The 21372-nt window shown below is 40.7% G+C and overlaps 2 protein-coding genes across 2 annotated transcripts; one reads left to right on the forward strand and one right to left on the reverse strand.

Annotated features, from left to right (window-relative positions):
* Positions 1 to 283: 283 nt before the first annotated feature.
* Positions 284 to 5133, forward strand: galk2 (galactokinase 2). The gene is made up of 10 exons (XM_071515387.1): positions 284 to 501; positions 618 to 706; positions 977 to 1100; positions 1256 to 1349; positions 1535 to 1681; positions 1780 to 1878; positions 2078 to 2230; positions 2750 to 2960; positions 3655 to 3856; positions 4699 to 5133. Exons 1-10 carry the CDS (start codon positions 452 to 454, stop codon positions 4904 to 4906), a joined length of 1377 nt encoding a protein of 458 aa, XP_071371488.1. The 5' UTR covers positions 284 to 451; the 3' UTR covers positions 4907 to 5133.
* Positions 5134 to 7296: 2163 nt separating this feature from the next.
* On the reverse strand, positions 7297 to 19510 carry atp8b4 (ATPase phospholipid transporting 8B4). The gene is made up of 27 exons (XM_071515391.1): positions 19480 to 19510; positions 17527 to 17585; positions 17315 to 17428; positions 17081 to 17179; positions 16914 to 16975; positions 16682 to 16754; positions 16359 to 16429; positions 15990 to 16069; positions 15400 to 15558; positions 15148 to 15236; positions 14701 to 14897; positions 14082 to 14290; positions 13449 to 13492; positions 13189 to 13354; positions 12848 to 13036; positions 12314 to 12429; positions 11502 to 11666; positions 11309 to 11420; positions 11090 to 11195; positions 10585 to 10726; positions 9941 to 10124; positions 9139 to 9362; positions 8949 to 9032; positions 8209 to 8454; positions 7947 to 8085; positions 7722 to 7852; positions 7297 to 7623 (listed from the first exon to the last, which is right to left on the reverse strand). Exons 1-27 carry the CDS (start codon positions 19508 to 19510, stop codon positions 7297 to 7299), a joined length of 3618 nt encoding a protein of 1205 aa, XP_071371492.1.
* Between the last annotated feature and the right edge of the window lie 1862 nt (positions 19511 to 21372).

The following is a 21372-nucleotide window of genomic DNA, read 5'->3' on the forward strand; positions in this document are numbered from 1 at the left end:
TGAGTTTAATCTTTTCTATCGAATTTTTAGTTTTCAATATGTAATTATTATTGATTTTAAAACACAAGACTCTTTAAGATTTACCTTCTCTATTATTACAATGATGCATTGCCACCGTTTTATAAAAGCAATAAGCTAAGGTTTTGTTTTTTTTTCTAAAATGACGTTTTTTGTCGAGACGGACGTCTGACGTCATCTCCACCCTGCGCTCCGCTGCGCACGTTGATTCTGCTGAACTCATTTAGGTTCTTCCGCATTTGTGACACTGTAGCCTCAGCTGTTTCAGAGACAGCTACTTTGTTACTGCGGAGAGTAGACTGATCTGGACTCATGCTGTAGAACTGGTCCTAGTTCAGCACTGTAGTATCCGGGATCCTCTTGTGACAGTCAGCTGATCGTGTCCAGGATCTGACTACGAGAAGCTGTTCATTGTCATTTTAAACAAGTAGAAATGGCAACAAACCCACCCAAGTTAAAGACCGCACTTAGTGCTAATGAAAGGTGAGTAGCAATGACATGTCAGGAAGACGGAGGGGTGGAGAAAACAGCAGATATTCTCTGATTGAAACTCACTTTACGTCATTACTTATTCTGCCGTTGTGTTTACTCTTCCACAGGCTGCAAAACTTGAAAAATACATTTGAAACAAAGTATGGAGAAGCCCCTCACTTCTATGCATGTGCACCTGGAAGGGTGAATCTGATAGGTAATTTAATTTATATTGTATACTGATTTGAGTAGGGCTGGACTGATATACTGAATCCTACTGAATTTTTTGGCGTTGATATATTCAAATTTAAGGAAATTCAATATTGCCATAAATTATTGACAGCTTCAGTCCAGGAATATCAGTTCTGGTACTGGCCTTCAGAAACCCATATTGGTTGAACTCTACTTTTGAGGAAATTACTTCAGTTACATCTAAGCTTGGCACTTTCCCTTTATCATATATCTCTTCTTATTATCTCATTGACAGGAGAGCATATTGATTACTGTGGCTATTCTGTGCTCCCAATGGCTATTGAACAGAATATTCTCGCAGCTGTCTCAGTCAGCGATTCAGGGACGATGCAGCTGGCCAACACACATCCTCAATACAAGTGAGACGGGAACACTTATGATGATTGTTGAGCTTTCACATTTGCTTGTGCCATTCATTCCCAGACCTATAATGCATGGTAATATCATTAGTTATTGTTTTTTTTTCTTTTCTGAATGCTGTATTGAGCTGTGATTTGTGTTTGTCACTTTGCAGGGATTTCACTGTGTCTTGTACAGAGGACATCAGCATCGACCGAGCCAATCCACAGTGGCATTATTATTTTCTCTGTGGGGTTAAAGGCATTCAGGTGCGTTTTTGCTGAACTGAGTCATTGATGTGTCACGAGAGTAGAATATGTACAAAGTATCTAGTTTTCAATACTGTGTAGAAAGCAGTAAAATGATACTTTGTCCAAATAATTCGCCATTTTGGTCACAGACGTTATGGTCACAGAATTAACCTTTGTTCGTCCCACATTACTTTTATAACCAGGAGAGCTTTGGGATCACACATTTGTCTGGGATGTCGTGTGTCGTTGATGGGACCATCCCCCCAAGCTCCGGCCTGTCTAGCTCAAGCGCCTTAGTTTGTTGTGCCGGGCTTGTAACTATGGAGGCAAATCACAAGTCCCTCTCCAAGGTAATATGCTCTATAACTGTGACTACCCTGAAATAAATGCAGTCTGCTTGATCTTGTGCTCTTTAGTCCTCTTTCCATAATGCTCTTTATTCCTCCAGGTGGCGCTGGCTGAGATCTGTGCCAAATGTGAGCGCTACATCGGCACAGAGGGGGGAGGCATGGATCAGTCCATCTCGTTTCTGGCAGAGAAAGGAACTGTATGTACTGGAATAGCATCTCTTTCATCACACCAAGTCAAACCAGCCTCACATGTGGACCATGTTGATTCCTGAATCCAAAGAGAAGAAGAAAACTGCTTTCAATATAAGTCTAGATTGTTGCTTTATAGTGACTTGAATAGTGGTTTGTTGGATACACTTTGATGCTGACCGTTTTCATTTGTCTACCTTGTGTCAGGCAAAGCTGATAGAGTTCCAGCCTCTGCGGGCGACTGATGTCAAGCTGCCGGACGGGGCCGTGTTTGTGATCTCAAACTGCTGCGTGGAGATGAACAAAGCTGCCTCTTCTCACTTCAACATCCGTGTGGTGGAGTGTCGAATAGCCACAAAGGTACAGTCCTGTAAAAGTAGTCCCAATAATAGACAATGATCTAGGGCTGCAACTAACGATTATTTTCACTGTTGATTAATCTGTCGATTATTTTCACAATTAATCGATTAGTTGTTTGGTCTATAAAATGTCAGAAAATGGTGAAAATGGTCGATCAGTGTTTCCCAAAGCCCAAGATGACGTCCTCAAATGTCTTGTTTTGTCCACAACCCAAAGATATTCAGTTTACTGTCATAGAGGAGTAAAGAAACCAGAAAATCACATTTAAGAAGCTGGAATCAGAGAATTTTGACTTATTTTTCTTCAAACATTACTCAAACCGATTATCAAAATAGTTGGCGATTAATGTAATAGTTGACAACTAATCGATTAATCGTTGCAGCTCTACAATGATCCTGATTAAATAGATCAATAAATGTAGATATAAATAGATATAGATAGTAAAAATGTACGTCAGTAATAAGCATAATATTACATCAAAATGGAGTGAAGTGAGCTGTCCTGGCTGTGTGAGCTCAGATGCTGGCCAAGGCGCGCGGTCTGGAGTGGAGCAGGTTGCTGAAGCTGGTCCAGGTTCAGACGGAGCTGAAGGCCTCCCTGGAGGAGATGTGGGCTCTGGTGGACGAGGTGTTGCATCCTGAGCCGTACAGCCGAGACGAGATCTGCGAGGCGCTGGGCGTCACTTCAGAGCAGTTCAGCACCGATCTGCTGAGCGCCAACACTCAGCACGGTAAGGAACAGCAATTAGCATTAGCAATTAGCATTTCTTTTTTTTTTAAAGCATTTGTTCATTGGGATTTTTGATGAAAATTAAATCAAGGATACAATGTAAAAGTTAACATACAATGTAGACAATTGCCCCTTCCCTCCCCCCCAGACATCTCATCCAGGAAAGAAAAACAAACAAAAGAAAAACAGGAGTGACAGCTATGGTAATGAGATAAAAGATACAATGCATTTCCATTTAGACATATAAAGTACAGCGAATGTGCAGACAATAGAGCAGTAACAACCAGAGGAGTGTCATACAAATGTAGAGCATAGCATAAGAATAATAGATATTTTCAATACAAATGTACATACTATAGTATCAAACGCCCATATAGGACTAGCCAGGAGAGGATTCATGGATCCAGAAGGTGTTGCAGATCTTCGCTTTCAAAAAGACGTAGAAAAAGGGCCCAAATTTTGTAGAATTCACAGACCTTACGTTTGAGACCATATGTTAGTTTTTCCAGTGTAAGACAGGATGATAGTTCTTTAAGCATTTGTGTGTTTTTCATCTCAAAACTGAAGTATTTCATAATCATCAGCGCAAACAACCAAGCAAAACGCCTGGCAGGATCAGCGTCTCAATACAAATGAGTAAAAGACAGATTTGACATATAACACAAGCACCTCTTCTCCTCTCCTCTCTTTGCCAGTGACGCAGTTTAAGCTGCACCAGCGTGCCAAGCATGTCTACAGTGAAGCTGCGCGGGTGCTGCAGTTTAAGAGTGTGTGTGACTCTCAACCTGCTGAGTCCGTACAGCTACTGGGAGACTTGATGAACCAGAGCCATGCAAGCTGCAGAGACCTGTATGAGTGCAGCTGCCCTGAACTGGACCAACTGGTGGACATTTGTCTGTGAGTACAGCAAAGTCTCACTTCACTTATGATTACAGTTTAGAGAATTACATATACTGTAGGGGAGACTGGGGTAAAATCAGCCACTTTTTGCATGTTGTGCTACTAAAAATACATGTGTATGTATTTCAAACAGTAATTGCTCTATGTACTTATGGTTGTTGGGCATGCATGGAAATTAAAACATTTTCTGTAGCTAATACAGTTTTAGAAGAACTTTTGGAACAACCTACTCCAGGGTAGTTGAGGTAAGTTGCAAGTCTCATGGCACACTGATATCTTAGAAAATATCATTTGAGCACATATGTAAATATATATATGTTACATTTAAATAAAAGGTACATGTAATTAGACTGGGCTGCGCCACTGCCTCAACTTGCCCCAGGGCTTGTGACACGTTTTACCCCACAGCCACCATTTTCACAAAACTGCTTCATACAACTCCACACTTGTAGTAAGTTTATGATCTCAAATTGTACCACATACAGCCATAAACAAATATATAAACCCTCAAATGCATCTACTTCCATTTAGATACAAGAACCATGATGTGTTTACCATGATATAATCATCTGACAGGGCAAAGATCATATATTTATATCATCATACTGTTTGAGCTGGCTCTCTTAACACTTTCTCCATATGCTCTCCTAAATCTAAGTCCACGTGATAATTTATGTGTATGGTTGCCTAGAAACAAGGGGTGGCTCATCACATGCGCAGGCTCAACTTACCCCCTTCTCCCCTACAAGTGCACTGAGGTTTTTCAAGGAGTACTGACACATTATGCAGTAAAACATCAGCTAGACTAGACTACTATTTGCTGTTTCCCTGGGCTGCAGGAGGTCGGGGGCTGTGGGCTCACGGCTGACGGGAGCAGGCTGGGGCGGCTGCGCTGTTTCCATGGTTCCCAGTGAGAAGGTCGAGTCTTTCTTACAGGCAGTGAGGGAGGCTTACTACAAACCTGATCCACGCAGAGCGGCAATGGAAAAACAAAGTTTGTTTGTGTCAAAGCCAGGTGGAGGAGCCGCAATATTCCTTGAGGAGTAAAATGTGTTATCAATGTCTTTTGATACGACTATCATTAAATTTCAGATCCCTAGTTGGAGCTGATAGTAAAGATTATACTGGAATATAAGGGCCAAATAATGACAACAGTAGTGCATTATTTCTTACAAAGGGAATTTGATTTTGTGTAAAATAACTTTCACACAGATTTTTGTTTTTTAATTCTGAATGTTGGGGTTTTCTGTAATAAATTGATTTTGTATACCTTACTCATCTCACTGTTCACCTTGATTTATTTTCTTGGTAAAAAATGATGACAAATACAATAACAACAATCACATGTTTAATTTGTGCAGTATAAAAATCCATCCCTTATTGCCAGTTTTATGTCTCAACATTAATGTAGTTAACGAGGGCAAACAAAAGAAATCATGGAGTTTAACACTAACATATGCTAAAATATTTTCAGTGTTTACAAATGTACATGATAAAAGTGGTCATCGTTTGAACAGCATCACTTTCAAGTTTTTGTTTTTATAGAGAAAACAGAACAGAGCTTTGTTAGACTCTGTCAGGCTTGTGCTTTATTAAAGGTGTGTGAGCCACTGGGAAATCAGTGACTCTCCTGACTATAGGAACCCATGTCGGCCTTGAGCTTCTGCACAGGATCAATTTCTCACCTCATTAGAGACGGTGTGAGCGGCAGAAATTTCTCCCCATGCTAGCTGCACATGTAAATGAAGCAAAATCCCATCCTCTAACCAGCCGTGAGTCCTGTGTCATTTTTATGGTCTAAATGCTTTAGTTTTTAAAGATAATTCCTTCTGTTCTTTTCTGTATGATATTAAAATGGGTCTTTATTGTGGAGAGAGATTAAAGTGGAAGGCATGGTTTGGGTCTAATCATCCAAACATCTGCAAAATGTATTCACAGCTCATGCTAAATAAGTGGAGCTATAACTGTAAAATGTTTAAAATTAGAGGAAAATCATCTTATTTAGCACAAAGTGTTTTTACATGATTTTACATTTTACCCATGGCTCAAATTAATTTGTGTTAGGTAGACTTGTGTTAGTTATCAGAGAACCAAACCATACACTCCAGTTTCACCCATCTAATATCACATATAAAAAGAGTAATTATCTTTAACAGGAACCATACAAGGCACAGCATAAGGAAAACAAATCTCAACAGAGAATTTATGTACAAGAATGTACAGGAATCATTCTACGCATTACAAACCTCACATTAAAGGTTCCACTTTGATTAATGTCATATATATACTGGCAAAATGTACAATCAATACAATATATATATAAAAAAGTTTGCAGCCAATAATTAAGTTGTGCTTATCTTCACATTGAGCAGCTTCACTTCAAGTAACTACAGAATTTACATAAATATTTTAGCACTTTGGATGCAGGATTACATGAGTTTCAGTGCATAAACTTTACAGAATGAGGTCTAATAACAATGTATCTCTTTGAAGTGGCACTTAGGACTTCCTTGATGTTGCATTGTTATTTAAGAGTAACAGTAACATGTTTGACTGTGACAGTTTAACGGATCTGCCCAAAGTACTGGACTGGCCCAACCATTCTTCAATAATCAGAAAAGGACATGCCATAAGTAATATCAAGTAAATGCACCAATCATTTAGGGATCAAACTTAAATGATCGATGCAGAGGGATGACAATTTATTTTATTTAAACGTACACAACTCATGCATAATATTTTCCTCAAGTAGGCCTGCTGTTGTCAAGCCTGTAGTCCGCAAATTCTACTATTCTAAATTGAACGTTGCTCCTCCTATAGCCCAGCTATTAGAAATATATTATATAATATATATTTAGGTCTTGGTCTTGCATTGCATTTTATATTTATAAATATATTTTATTTTTGTGACTTTTACTTTTTATTTCATCCATTTTGCACATGTAATCCAATTTTCAAACTTCCACACCAGAGTTGAAATAGTCCTAATGAGAGCAAAATAATACTGAATTTATTAAAAACAGATTCTATCTGGTGAAAATCTACATAATGTTTGATTATATTTGCATTATAAACAGTAAAGGCTGTCCATTATCTGTTTTCAGGAGGCTGCCTTTTTGGAAATGGCTCCTCCAACTGACCATGTTCTGAATGGCCTCCAACAATGCACATCAGCATTCATCAGGGCCCAAACCTCAGATAAAAGCCTGCAGTGTTTTTTGAAATTACCCAGAATCCACATGATTCACACTGGTAAAAATCTGTCCTGCTGCTTTAAGCCATAGACTGTAAAGCTAAGAAAAAATGAGGTATTCCTGTGTTGAGTTTGAGCGAAAACCGGCCCAAAATAAGGACACTCATGTAAATTCCTGTACTTGGTCTTTGGGATCTGTGGGTATGGCACCCTGTATACTCTGCAGATTGAGGCCAAGCTCACCTCAGTCTGTGTGTTTTTTCTTTGGAGTCTGTATCGTTCTGCTGCTGCTGCTCTCTGGGGCTCCGGTGCTTTGGTCAGAGATGCAGGCAACTTCGCTCTTCCTCTTCAACATGTTGTCTATCCAGGTGGAGCTGTGTGGGACCCTTCCAGAGGAGGGAGCAGAGGAGACCGTGGTGATCCTCATGTTTTTGCCGGAGGTGATCAGCTCTCCGTAGCCCTGCTGGTGGGAGAAGGCGTAAGCAGAGCGGCGGGAGCTGGTCCTCCGTACTCGCCTCAGGTTCTGCTCCTGAGGGCCTTGCCTCTTCCTGTCCTGCTGTAGACGGCGAACCTGTGGAAATAAATACAGCCACGGGAGGAATGTTCATGAGCGTTTAACACTTACATCTATGCTGTATATATATACAGTATGTGTCAGTACTGTTGTACCTTGTCTGTCAGAGTTGGGAAGAGGTCTGCTCTCAGAAAGCAGACTGCCAACCCAGGCATGACACACACCACCGTGGTGAGCAGAATGACCAACCACACACTCTTCTCTGTTAGACAGTTACGGGCGGTGCCTGAGGAAACACAGTGAAAACTATTTTAAAATGTATTTGTACTCAATTTTCTCACATCCATTTCCTCATATGTATCACATTGAGCCAAACTTACCAATGAATGGGAAATTACTCGGAAACATGGCAAATATGCCATCACTTTGCATTGCAAATAATATGGCAAAGTACATTGCCAGGCTCCCCCATATGAAGAAGTGATTGACAGCTGTCCAGTAATGTGTGTCAAGTCCAATCTATGGAGGAATACATGAATCACAAACACAAATGTATTGATAGTATGAACAAACTATATGCACAAAATCCCTGTGTTTAGTTAACCAGAGTCTTTTTAGTCTATTTTCTGTTGACACTCTTACCTGAACGCTTACAACAATGACCAAGGATGTTGCTATGGTGACAGCGAATGCTTGCTGGTCGGAAAAGTGTGAGCCATCTTCTTTCACAATGAGGGAGAAGGCTCCATAGGGAATAAAGAAGAGCAGGAATGAGGTGCCCATCCCCTGCAGGGCGCACAGGAAAAACTGACGCTTGTTGAAGAGAAGGTTTTGCTGGCCGGGTTTGTACAGGCTGGGGTAGCGCAGGCTGTTCTGGTCGTTGACGTCCTTTAGAAAACAGAAACATGAGTGAGGTGTATGAAGTAATATGCTTTTTAATAGTAGGGACAGGGTCAACTATTGAGGTTTAGCAAGGGAAGTGCTGGATGGTAGTATGGTAGAGCAACAATGTACAATATTGTTGTATATTGATATGGATCCATTAGGTTAGGGATCTAGTCACACATGAATATAGGTAAATTCAGTGTAGTACCTAGACTTAGAAGTTTAGGTACCTGATGACACAGCAAAGGAGATCTACAGTAATAAGATATTCACCTGTATGACTTGACAGTATCTTGAAAAGAAAAACAAATACGAAAGTATAAGATGGCTCGGGAGGTTGCCATTGGAGACTGCTGAAAAAATAAATGGACTTTAGTCCAATGTAAAAATGAAAACTATCTTGAAATAATGATTTAAATAATTTACTAATGATATTGATATTGACTATATAAGTCAGTGTTGTATTATCATCACATATTAATCAGTATCAGGCTTACCTGATCAAAAAGACCCATCGCCAAGACTGGCAAAGATGTATAGACTATGTTGAAGAGCGTAATGAACCACTGGTCATACACAGTCTGGGGAAAGAGGACAGTATACACTGTTAGTTCACCACAAAGAGGAGAAACCCTCAAACACATGCAGGTCTCTTTGTTATTACTAAATATATTACCGTATTCTCACCTGAGCTGAGAAACCACAGAAGAAACCAAACCAGAAGTGCACCAAGGTGAAGGCAAAGTTCTTGTAGAAGAAGTAGCACAGGAAATTACACATGCGGAAGTAAGACCAGCGTCCGTGAACCAGCAAGAGCCGCTGCAGGTAGCGAAACTGAGCAAAGGAGTAGTCTGATGCCAGCACCGCCTGCATCCCCTCCTGCCCACTGATGCCCACACCGATGTGCGCACCTGAGGAAGAAATACTCTATGGATCACAGGTCTCGGTAATTAACAGCCCTGACTGTGGAATACTTTAAACTGTTTGAAAATATTACGTCGCTTACAGTGGATTTAATCTCTAAATTGGAAACTGTTGGTGTTGAATGATTTACCATAATAATTTGATACTTTATTAATCTCCCCAGGGAAATTGTCTTATTGCTTAGCCGGCTCAGCTACAGAAGAGTGGCCCTGGAGCTGGCAGGGATTCAGCAAAATAATGAAAAAACAGCGCACAGCTCCTCCAAGGTGCTGACTATGACAGAATATTAATTTCAAAAAGACAAAGATAGTCGCACACACTCTCCTCTCAACTCTGTGACGTTTATTGACCAGCAACATTTCAGGACAAGGCTTTCCTCACGGATTCAGTGTCTTGCTCAAGGACACATCAGCAGGGTGTCCGCTTGCCGACACAGGGGCTTGAACGCGGGTCGCCCAGTTAAAGGAGAGCCACCCTACTCACTACACACCGCTCTGCTCTTCCCCCAAAGGAATGAGTCATACTGTGAGGTCTGTGAGTAATACAGATCAATCCTGTGACTCACTCTTGATCATGCTGACATCGTTGGCTCCATCTCCTATAGCCAGGGTGACAGCTCTCTTGTGCCTCTTCACCAGCTCCACCACCTGGGCCTTCTGCAGTGGGGTGACCCGGCAGCAGATGACCGTTTTACACAAGCAGGCCAAGTCCAGCAGGACGCACTCCAACTGCGGCTCCAGAGCGTGAGCCTGCGGGGGGGATGCATACATCACACCTGTTAACTTATCATTACCATCCTATAGTGTCAACCCCCCTGCAGAGATAACACCTAGCCGAGCTCACTGTAACATTTCTGCCAAGCTGCATGCATCACACCGTCTGCTGTAGGAGCAGAGAGGGAGCAGCTCTCCTGTGAGGAAGTGGATGTTAATGAAAGTCTCTAATAGAGCTGGGGGCTCCCAGCAGCACAGCAGCTCTGTGCTCATTACAGGCTCAGCAGAGTCAGCAGCAGGTACAGAGATGCCAGACTCGGCATATTGTAGCCTGCACACAGCGGCAAAACCACCATTTAACAAACGCTGTAAAACCCGCAGGCAGCAGTGCTGGAATAAAAACAAGCATGGCATAAAAACAAGCAACACAGAGGTTCAAATCATTATTCAACAAAAGATATATTTATGTAATGTAACACACAGCGGAGCACCTTACCAGACTGTGTCCATTGATGATTAAGGCATACTCTGCAATAATGGTTTCTTCAAACACAGAGTCATCTGCAGACATATCTGTCTTCTCAACGTCTCCTGCACTGATAACTCGACTCAGGCCGAGGATGTGCTCCTTAGCGCTCCTGAGGAGAGAGGTAACACCAGTAAACACACTGTAGAGGTAAACATCATTCTGCTCAAATGTATTTAATTACATGACATTCACTGCTTAAATAGTATTTTTTCAGTAGAGACACTACTGCTCACGTGTACTGAATGGCAGAATTCCCTCCCTCAGAAGATAAAATACAATTTATTGTCACTGTATTGTTGTGAGTTGCGACAACATGAATTTCCATGAATCACCAGAGGGGCCAGTTAACATGGTGACATGGTAGATTTCCTCTGGGACTGCTGTTGTTAGCTGTTGGGAGAATATCAGCCTCTTGTGTGAGGAGAGGGGAAAGGGAAAGACAGGAGTAGATTAGGAATACACAGTGTTTCACCTGAGCTGCTGCTGCACCTCCAACAGAGTCTGTCCAGAGATAACAAACACCTCGTTCATGTCGTCTCGCAGCATGTTACAGGAGTAGCCGATGTTCATGGCTGTCTCTGCAATTGCATACACAGTTCACAACTCAGTAGCTTTTCAACAAGAGGTAGAAGTGATTACTGAAATGTCACTTGGTCTGTTCAGTAGGATGATTCAGGTGGATCATAGTTACCTAGTTTGTCTCCTGTGAGGACCCAGATCTTGATGTCAGCTAGACTTAGACAGGCAATAGTCTCAGGAACTCCTTCCTGGAGTTTGTCCTCTATTGCTGTGGCACCTAGAAGCTTCAACCAGGACAGCAGTCAGTCAATAGAGGCTAAATGAGTGTGATCCCTTCAGAGTAGTAAACATGCGGTCGATCTTACCGTCAATCCCTGCTCTATCTCCTCATAGAGAGCAGCCAGCTGGTCCTCGCGGTTCTCAATTACAGTGCTGGCGAACAGAAGCTTCTTCATCCATACATCAAAATAATCTGCATCGAGATCTTTGTAGGCCAGAGCTAATGTTCGAAGACCTTCTCCAGCAAATTCCTGCAGGAAAGATTATTGAAAAACATCTATTATTGTAATTATGGTGTATAGCAAAGCAAGGCATTATGATTTTTGTGACAAGTGTGATGACCCAACCACTGAAACCATCTGGCACTGAATAATAATACTAGACATTTTCTATCAGTGTATCAGTGTGGCAGAGTGCATGACATTCACTGCTTCAATTGTATTTTTTCCACACCAACACAATCTCAATCAAGTGATTTCTAACATTTTGACAGAATCATCAACACAATTCCAGTCACAACTGATCCACTCAGCACAAACTGCTGCAAAAATCACCAATGAAGTGTAAACACATTGATGTGCTCAGTCATTTTATCTAGTAATTTTGATACGAGTAAAAATGCAGCCAAACAACACACAAAACACAGTAATTGAATGTCATTGTGTACTGTTTTCTTTTTTTTTTTTTTTTAAAGATTTATTTTGGCATTTTATGCTTTATTTGAAAGAGAGACAGGAAGGTATGGGAGAGAGAGCGAAGGGAGGACATGCAGCAAAGGACCACGGGTCGGATTTGAACCCGGGTCGCTGCGGGAAGGCCTGAGCCAAATGGTACGCGCCCTACTCGGTGAGCCACCAGGGTGCCCCCTGTGTACTGTTTTCGAATAAAAAAGCCTTACATTGAGATGCTCTGAGGTTGTGTACATCATGTCTTCGCTGGATGGGTCCAGGCGGTCAAAAATAATGGTGTCAGCTCCTTTGGAGTACAGTTTAATCTGGCCCTGTGGGTTCCTCACTGTGGAACAAAACACAGTAAAGCAACACAGCATTACTTTTAATAGACCTTAAAAAGGCATTAGGCTTTATGGTCACAGTGACTGGGTCAACCGCTATTGATCAAAGGTGAATCCTATTAGCATACAACTGGTGCTGGTGCAATACAACAAATACAGGGGGTTATATTACAGATGGCAAACAGCAGCATAATGTACATGGTGACTTTTCACATTATGTTACTCTCAAAATAAAAAGAGAGCTATTACTAATTATTACAAGTATAATACCTTTACATAGGAAATCAGATTAACAATGATTATATTAGTGCCACAGAATTGCTGTTAATTGTCATTTTCTTAATTATAAAGTACATGGAACATGGTGTGAAGCTACTTGTGAACGAATGGGAGCGTTGCTTTTATAAGTGAAGACCTAACCAATGACACTCATTCTCTTGCGCACGTTGTTGAAGTCCAGTATGGCCAGGAGCTGGTAGGTGACCGCCTGTCCCATCTCACACAGCGTGATGGTCTCTGGGGTCCGGGCCCGGAAGACAAACCCAAAGTTGCGCGCCGCGGTGACCAGCGCTCCCTCGTCGGGCGACTGGGCCTGGTACACCAGATCTCCTTCAGAGTGAACAGAAACATGAGTCAGAATCTCTTTAGTCACTAGTTACAGTAGATTTACAGGTATTTTATGTTACTGATGTTGGATACGTCACCCTACTGTTGTGATGTTTAGGTATGACACTCAAACAGCGTTATCTAACATAGTTTACCTTCACTCTTCTCCTCCGGCATGACAGTGTGGCACAAGGCCAGCAGTCTGAAGAACTCCTGCACCGAAGGATCCTCCAGTTTAATGGCTTCCACCAGGCTGCCATCATAAAACTTAAACCTCCTGTCACACAGTGGGTTGAAGGAAAAATCCACGCAGGCTGTTCTCTGGGGGGGACACATGGTTATTGCATTATTACTATTTTTATATAAGAGTATAACACATATATCAAATTTATGTTGGCTTTTCCGTTCGTCATACCTCTGTAATTTCCACTTTCTGGTCAAATTCATCGTAAACATCGCCTAAGAGAAGAAAGAGTAAATAAGCAATGTGTTATATTTCTTCTCTCAGTAGATTACAGAGACTTGGCTTCCTCGCTGTGCTTCATTATTAAAATACTGGGGTTCGACTGTTATGGGTTTTTCAAGGCCAATGCTCATACTGATCTTTTGTACTGATACTGATTGTACTTGAATTTGACCAGTTTCATGCCAAAAAATGATAAGGATTTAGTGTTTCCCCGAGAATTTTATTTGTGGCAGGATGGAAATACCTCTGAAACTGCATTTATATCACAGGACACTAAAACTTTCCATGGAAACGAATACAGTACAAATTGCTTTAGGTGGGTCGGCAGCTCTTTAAGGTAAGGTGAAAACTCTGGGATACATTACTGCCTTTAAATGTAGAAATAATTCACAATAATTAAACAAATAAATAACATGTGTGTGTAAATTTCATTGCAGGTTTTACAGACTGTTTTTAAGTAGCTGTGATCAGGGAGGAACCTCTATACAGGTCAATATCGGCCCTACAATATATCGGTCTAACCCAATATATCACCACTTCTCAGAGATGAGTTTTAAAAATGAAAAACCAACTCCTCCATACCGTAAGTCTTGCCGTTAATGGAGCACTTGTTGAAGACCATGATGTTCTGGGTGAGGGTGCCGGTCTTGTCGGAGAAGATGAACTCCACCTGCCCCAGCTCCTCGTTGAGGGTGGTGGTGCGAGCCTCGGCCGGCGTGTCCTTCTGACTGAAGTACATCTTCCTGTCCCAGTTAATGAAGTAACTGTGGCCCAGACGCAGAACCTCCACACTGGGGGAACATTCACCTCTAAATTTGTCAACACTATCTAACGGAGAACAAATCCATAGGACAACCAGGATAGATAGATAGATAGATAGATATGTCCTCTAAATAAGGAATCATTTGTAAAACTGAAGGGTTCCTTTCCAAAATTAATTGCAAATAATAATAACAATAATAATAATAATAAATTCGATTTAAGAGCACCTTTCTCAGACTCAAGGTCACTTTACATTATGGTACTTTTTACATGATAGCAGGCAATTTTAGTCCTTGGCAGACAAAATGGCAGCACTTTGCAGACTGGATCCTCTACATTTTAGAGCTCTTGCATGTTGAACTCCAGCTGAATATATTTTTTTCCATACATAGAATTTTGGAAGTAAACTCTTCAGTTGATGTAATGATTTTTTCCTCACCTGACATAAAGAGAGATGGGCACGACGGTGTTGAGGATGATGATGTAGGACCAGAAGGTGAGGAAGCCGGAGAACACAGCGCTGCTCAGAAACTCATCCCAAGGCAAATACACCTGGAAGTTTCTGCCAATCCAGCTCTCCCAGATGACGTTTCCAATGGCCAGAACAACTCCCATGCAAATAAGAAAGGCGAAGATCTGAGAGACAAAATCTGCATTTTAAAGTTCATTTTGAAAGATGTGTCACATACAGCACAGTGTTATATCAGTTTATCTTTGTTGGAATAAGAGGAATGTTATGTTTTCTTCCATCTTTCCAACATTTTATAACTGTATAATGTTTAGGTTTAGAAACTACAGTTTCTGCTGGCATGCAGGGATGTAAAGCATTTACTAATAAATTACGTACAGTGTGCAAATTTCCATGTAAAAATGACAAACATCTTACCCACAAAACCAAAGTGTTCATGAGTTTGTCAATACTGGTCCTTTTAAATGTAGTCCTTCCACAATTCTGCATCAGTTTGGTTTGCAACCCTTAGTGAAGTGCGAAAACAACTATCAGTGTGTTAGGAGGAAGTTAACACTGGGAAATGTTTGTAAATGATCTGGTCAGAGATTATACAACTTTGGCTTGTGGTTGTAGACAGAGTAAATGTAACCTCTGCTACAAATAAAACAGTAAAATGCTAAATCATACCAGCGAAGACGACCATTCCAAAGCACCACTCTGTGTTTCTGAGCACACAGCCTCGCAGCAGCATTTTGTCATTATCCAGAGGGAACTTATTGTCTCTCCAGTATAGAGTTCCTGTAAATTTATCCAGCTTGTTGTTTGGTGGCTCACAAATGACTTCTCCTGAGGAACACAGTGGACACAGAGTCACACAGCATCAGCTGTTAACAGCAGGAGGGCATCGCAAGAAAAAGAGAATTCAGACAGAGACATTTTGCAAACACACAACATCAGGATACACTTTATTTCCACAAATAACTATTCTGACGAGTGTTTTGGCAAGATCATAGCTTTAAGAATAATTCAAATGTTAGGCAGCATTAACCATGGAGACCCTTTCCATGTTAATATCCAGATACATTTGTTAAAAAAGTACAAAAAAACAAACACAAAAGACACTTTGGTTCTACTGACTGTATACTATAAGAATTCACTTTCAACCAACATCTGTCAAATTAGGTATCAGGCCAACATGCCCCACATACAGCAGAGTCAATACATGATTTGTTAAACAAAAGGTTAATACACAAAATACATCAAACACCTCGCCTCACCGTCAAAGTCAGTCAGTTTTGTAATATCTCCCAAATCTGAGGTCACTGTCAAGGCCTGACGAACCTTCAGATTTGTCTCTCTGTGTGGTGAAAAAACAGGAAACACACCATTATATGGCTTTGGCCTCTGTGATAAAAATATAAAATGTAGAAATGTGGTCTCCAGTTTTTGTCGAGAAAACTCACACATTCACTTCACATTACTGCAAAAATGATCGGCTATAAGAATTTGTCTCATCGTTCTTACAGTTTGTAATGTTACAGTTTACTCCCTTATACAAATTATACTGTCCCTTACAGTCTACTGCAGTTTGGATTTCATCACAGTTTTTACTTTACATAACCAATGCAGCAGTGAAGGAGTCTTACCCATCCAGCTCTGCAGTCTCAATATAGCACAGTCCATAGGGCTCACTGCTGGAGAGAAGAAGGATGTCTGCCTGTGGGACCAACATGGAAGACTTAGTGGTGAGTAAAGGCAATAAATCAATCTCTGCACCACTGATCCTGCAGGAGAACTCAAACGCCTCTGAATCTCCCCAAACAAGCCTGTAATTCTTAACTGTCTGCAACTGCTCTTATTTCTAGCTATAAGAGACAGAAGACAATCCCTGGGCATAGAAGAGACATAGAGGTATTTCCCCAATGATGTACAGATGTCTGGTGAATACAATATCACACAGTTTACTCACAGTGACAAACTGATTGTTCTCCAGTTTGATGATATCCCCCACACGCACATTCATCCATTTCTCATTCTGCAAACTTGGGGGAAAAAACACAGCAAAATCTTATAATTAATCCAAATAATGTCACTTGAACACAATATAGAGGTAACCATTTGTATGTGCATTGGTTTTCATTGATTCTATGAAGTGTCTCAATGTGAAAGAAAGAGGAAAGTGATCATAAAAAATGACTTACCTTCCCCTGATGAGAACCTGAGACTGGCGATTGTTGACTTGCTGGTCACTCTTATGACGGAACTGAAATTACAAAGGACATGAATAACAGTTTTACCATGGGAGGTGTGAAAGTACATAAAATGAAAGCATTCAAAAGAGCTGTTAAAACTGAATAGATCAACTCACATAGTCATCTGTGGCGTCCTTGACAGCAGTGATCACCAGCACCAACACCAAAGGCACAATGGTCGTGAACCAGGACAGAGAGGAGATTGCTGGAATTAACTGTGTAAAAAGAAACAGTCCAAGTTAACAGATTCGATTTCATCTGATCTGCCTGAAAAAAAAACATATTCATGAAAACTGTGTGTGAAAGCAGATTCAGTATGTCCCACTCCCCACAGCCACAGCTGCCCCTACCTGCAGTATCAACAGCACTAAGAAGTAAGCATTCGCAACCCTCTGGAACTGCTCAAACAGATTGATGGGCAGGAAGGTGAAGATGTTGTACTTTGAGGTTTTGATGTGATTGTCCTGGGGAGTGGCATTAATAGCATTAACACCATAAAGAAACAAGTACAGCCTAACATTGTAGCCAGTGTAAACCTGATGTAATATCGAGGTCTACTTACAGCATATGAGAACTTGTCATTGTAGTCCCGATCATTGGCTTTCACATGGCGTTCCTCCTCTACATAATCAAAGGACAAGATGACATAAACAACATTATACAGCTCAAATTTATCAAATCAAAAAAACATATTCATCCAGACTTTAGTGATTCCATAGATGATTTGCTTATCTTCAATGGAAAAAACATAACATTAAAACTTTTAAAGCATTTATCACTTGGCAATCATTAATACATCACATCTACACCGCAGATTTTTATGTCACTACCAGCCAGCTCTATCTTGCTGTCTCACAATTTAACCAGCATGGTCCAGCTGCTTCATAGAAGTAACATTAAAATCTATTTCTCTTTTTTACTTTTTTTTCTAGCTTGTGGACTAACATCCACAGCCATTCCCTGCTGTTCCCTTTCTTTTCTTTCTTACAGCAGCATTATATCATATAAAACATCATAGCATGGGTATGGTATGGTGGGTGAGCTTTAGTTTTTGGCCTTTGCAAAGATAAAAATGAACCCACCATGCCATATCAATATTGTTGATGTACTCCGGTTTAACCCCCCTGTTCTGAAGGGAAGTGAAAGCTCCAAATGACATCTTTGGAAATCTACAGCTATAGGAGTGTGTGTGGCATGTGGCAGCTGTCTGCACTTGCCCTCTTGAAATAGAAATGAAGCCTTCATGTGTAATAACAACTTTGGATTTCGCCTCACAGCCCATACAGCAAGGTAATAAATTAAGGTTCATTATCGTGCTCAATCGTTTTTAACACTCCAAACAGGAAACATATACAAACACAAACTAACATAATGAATACCAGTTAACTACTAGATGATGAAGTCATTCATCAAACCCTGATGACTTTCAATACAGAGTGAAAACTCAAGGAACACACAGCTAGATATATTGTTTTCAAAGGAGGTAAATCATTGTTGAATTATGCATGTTCGCCCAGAGAGGGACGGCACTCAGAGCTGCAACAGGATAGACCTCCTCACACAACAGACTGACCTCCTCATGCTATCAGTTGCTGTGAAAATTAATTATTGACAAGGCCTTTTGCTCTTCAAAGGCTTTGGTCTGTTTTACCCATTTAATTAGAAGATGTGGATCTTAAATGCAATGCGGTTTTTGCAAAACAACACAATGTTATTCTCATTTTCCATAGACTCTTCATCATCATAACTTTAGCAGACTCTTGAGTATGTATCCGAACAGCTTCATTACAGTGGGATGATTTATAAATGTTTCAGGACAAAGCCGCCATATTCCTAAGTCTAATATCAGTACAGCAAGTATTTAGATGATCGGTTTCAGTACAAGTCATCTATCTTCCCAAACGGATGAGAACACAATAAGTGTAGTACCTGCAGGTTCAACCTTCATTCCCTCAGTTAGTCCTCAAGAGGAAAGTTCAAGAAAATTGTTGAGCAGTTCAAACCCACTTGCAGAATCCACTACGAAAAATGAAAAAAGGCTATTCTGGTTCAGATGTCAGTCAGTAAGTAACTCAAAGATACAAGAGGCACAAAGTAGACTCAGTTTGTGTCTGAGGCAGATGCACCACACACACACCAACACACCAGAAACACAGACCACATACACACATCGCAGAGAGAGAGAGAGAGAGAGAGAGAGAGAGAGAGAGAGAGAGAGAGAGAGAGAGAGAGAGAGAGGCTATACTGTTTCATGTTATCTCCCTCAACCAGTGCACTGCACCGGGACAAGACAAGGAGAAAGGAAGATGCTTAAATAAAGTCTGTCTCCTGCTATTTGAAAGATAGATGAAATATGAGCCTGTTCATACTGTGACTTGAATTTTAGCTGTTTTCCTCAATGCAAACAGCTCTAAGTTTCAAAAACAGGGCGGTTATCCTACGAACCAAACCAGTATATTGTCATTTTCCTCTGTGGGTTTAGATACAAACAGAGTCCAGGAAAAATGTTTCTTACCAATGTAAGTATTTCTCCTCCAAAATGCCATCTTCTCAGGGAGCCTCCAGTGCTGCACAAGGGTTTCCCTAAAAGACACAGAAGTAATCACTATTGAATATCTATACAGTGAATAGACCTGAGCAGTTTGCGGTGGGACAGTATTGCAGTGCAGAAAATGGGAGGGATTAGACGAAGTGTACAATACATTTACCTTGATCTTAAATTTTAGAGGCAATACAAAGTGGTGTCTCACTTATTTTCCTCAAAGCTGTTCTGTATAGAAGCACATTCAATTAAACTGGTATGGTGTAAACACCAAGCAGTCCCTGGTGAACCATGTCTCCTTAGAAAAGGTCCCAGGTGGGAAAACTGGCAGAAAACTGGTTTAACCCCAAGACAGGATGATACTTTTCCATCATTTCCAGAAGAAATCCTACAGTTTCCTTCATCTTCATGTATGCTAGAGATCTCACTGCAAAATATGTCTTATTTTCTCTAGCAGTGGTTATACTGAGGTAGAACACAAATGGGTTTCTCAAGTTTCTCCACATTTCTGTCCTTACCTTGCACAACTTTGAACCAGGTGCAGGCTTGTGTTGTCTCCATGAATTCACTCACAGAGTGGAGAATATGAGAAAATAGTTCATTTGTATTGCATAGATGTCTCTACAGTGAATGTTATCTTCTTCCTAAAAAAAAATCATACGCAAATCATTACACATAGCTTAGCACACCTGAACGAAAGGCAAAGCTTTAAGCATTAGTAAATAAAATTCACTGCAGACTTGATGCTGTACGCTGTGAAAATGGTGCCTGTAAGCTAATCAAACAATCACATATAATCAATCTGTGGTGAAACTGTAGGCTACAACAAATATCAACAGACTGATCGTCACTCACCGACATCATCCATGCAGCGGGGTTTCCGGAGAAATGAAGATGTGTGTGTTCTGCACTGAGCTCTCTCTCTCTCTCTCTCTCTCTCTCTCTCTCTCTCTCTCTCTCTCTCTCTCTCTCCCCCCATTCAATAAAATCGAATTTGCCATACTGTATTGTATTTTTATTCACCTGCCCAGGGACTGGAGATGGAAATTGGCTGTCTAGCTACGTATATATCTGTACAATGCATCAGACTTCTTGAAAGTTTGTGTTTTTTATTGTACGTGCATAATCTCTGTTAAATAGCCTAAACTTGAAAATAAAAATTAAAAATGGCAAATTAATATGAGCATTAAAGCAACTAAATGCGCTTGTTATACATTTATTTGTATTCTTTCTGTTTATTTATTCACATTGAGCTTCACAACGCAGCCTAACTGGTCAGATTAGATTCAATAAAGTAGCCATCAATGCGTTTATAGTGTAACTAGGACTAAAAACGTATATACAATAAACCTGGTAAACTTACAAATAACTGATAAGTGATATTTAAATAATGAACTTTTCTGAAAACTACAAACAACAGTAAATTAAAACTGCTAACCATAGTTATGAAACTAACTGCAGTAAAAACAAACAATGCCTCGGTAAGAAGATCCTCATCCCTGCAAGTTGCAGCAGAATTGGACCAGTGTGGTTTAGGGCTTCTCAGAGTTCAGTTTTGACCTTTTATTACAGCGCCCCCATCAGGCCAGTCAGTGTATTTTTTAAATGCCAGGACGCAGTGAGAAGAACAATTAATTATTGGTTGTCAGATGCACCTCTGTCAGCCAATATGGACACTACAGTTGGTGTTAGTGCAAAAAGAGTGGGCCCATCTGTTTGTCCTACTGTGTTGTAGCCTACCATCTGGAGAGAAGTGGGAGAAATAAACCCGGACAGAAATAATGGGATGGGATCAAAGTGTTTAGTCCTTTTATTACCTGTTTTCTTACTGTGCGTACACCAGCGTTATAAATTTCTATTACAGCT

This window comes from Centroberyx affinis, unplaced genomic scaffold, assembly GCF_046629955.1.
Source record: "Centroberyx affinis isolate AG114_WGS23_722 - 3 ecotype Tasmania unplaced genomic scaffold, CSIRO-AGI_Caff_v1 ptg000347l_1, whole genome shotgun sequence".
Lineage (NCBI taxonomy): Eukaryota > Metazoa > Chordata > Actinopteri > Beryciformes > Berycidae > Centroberyx > Centroberyx affinis.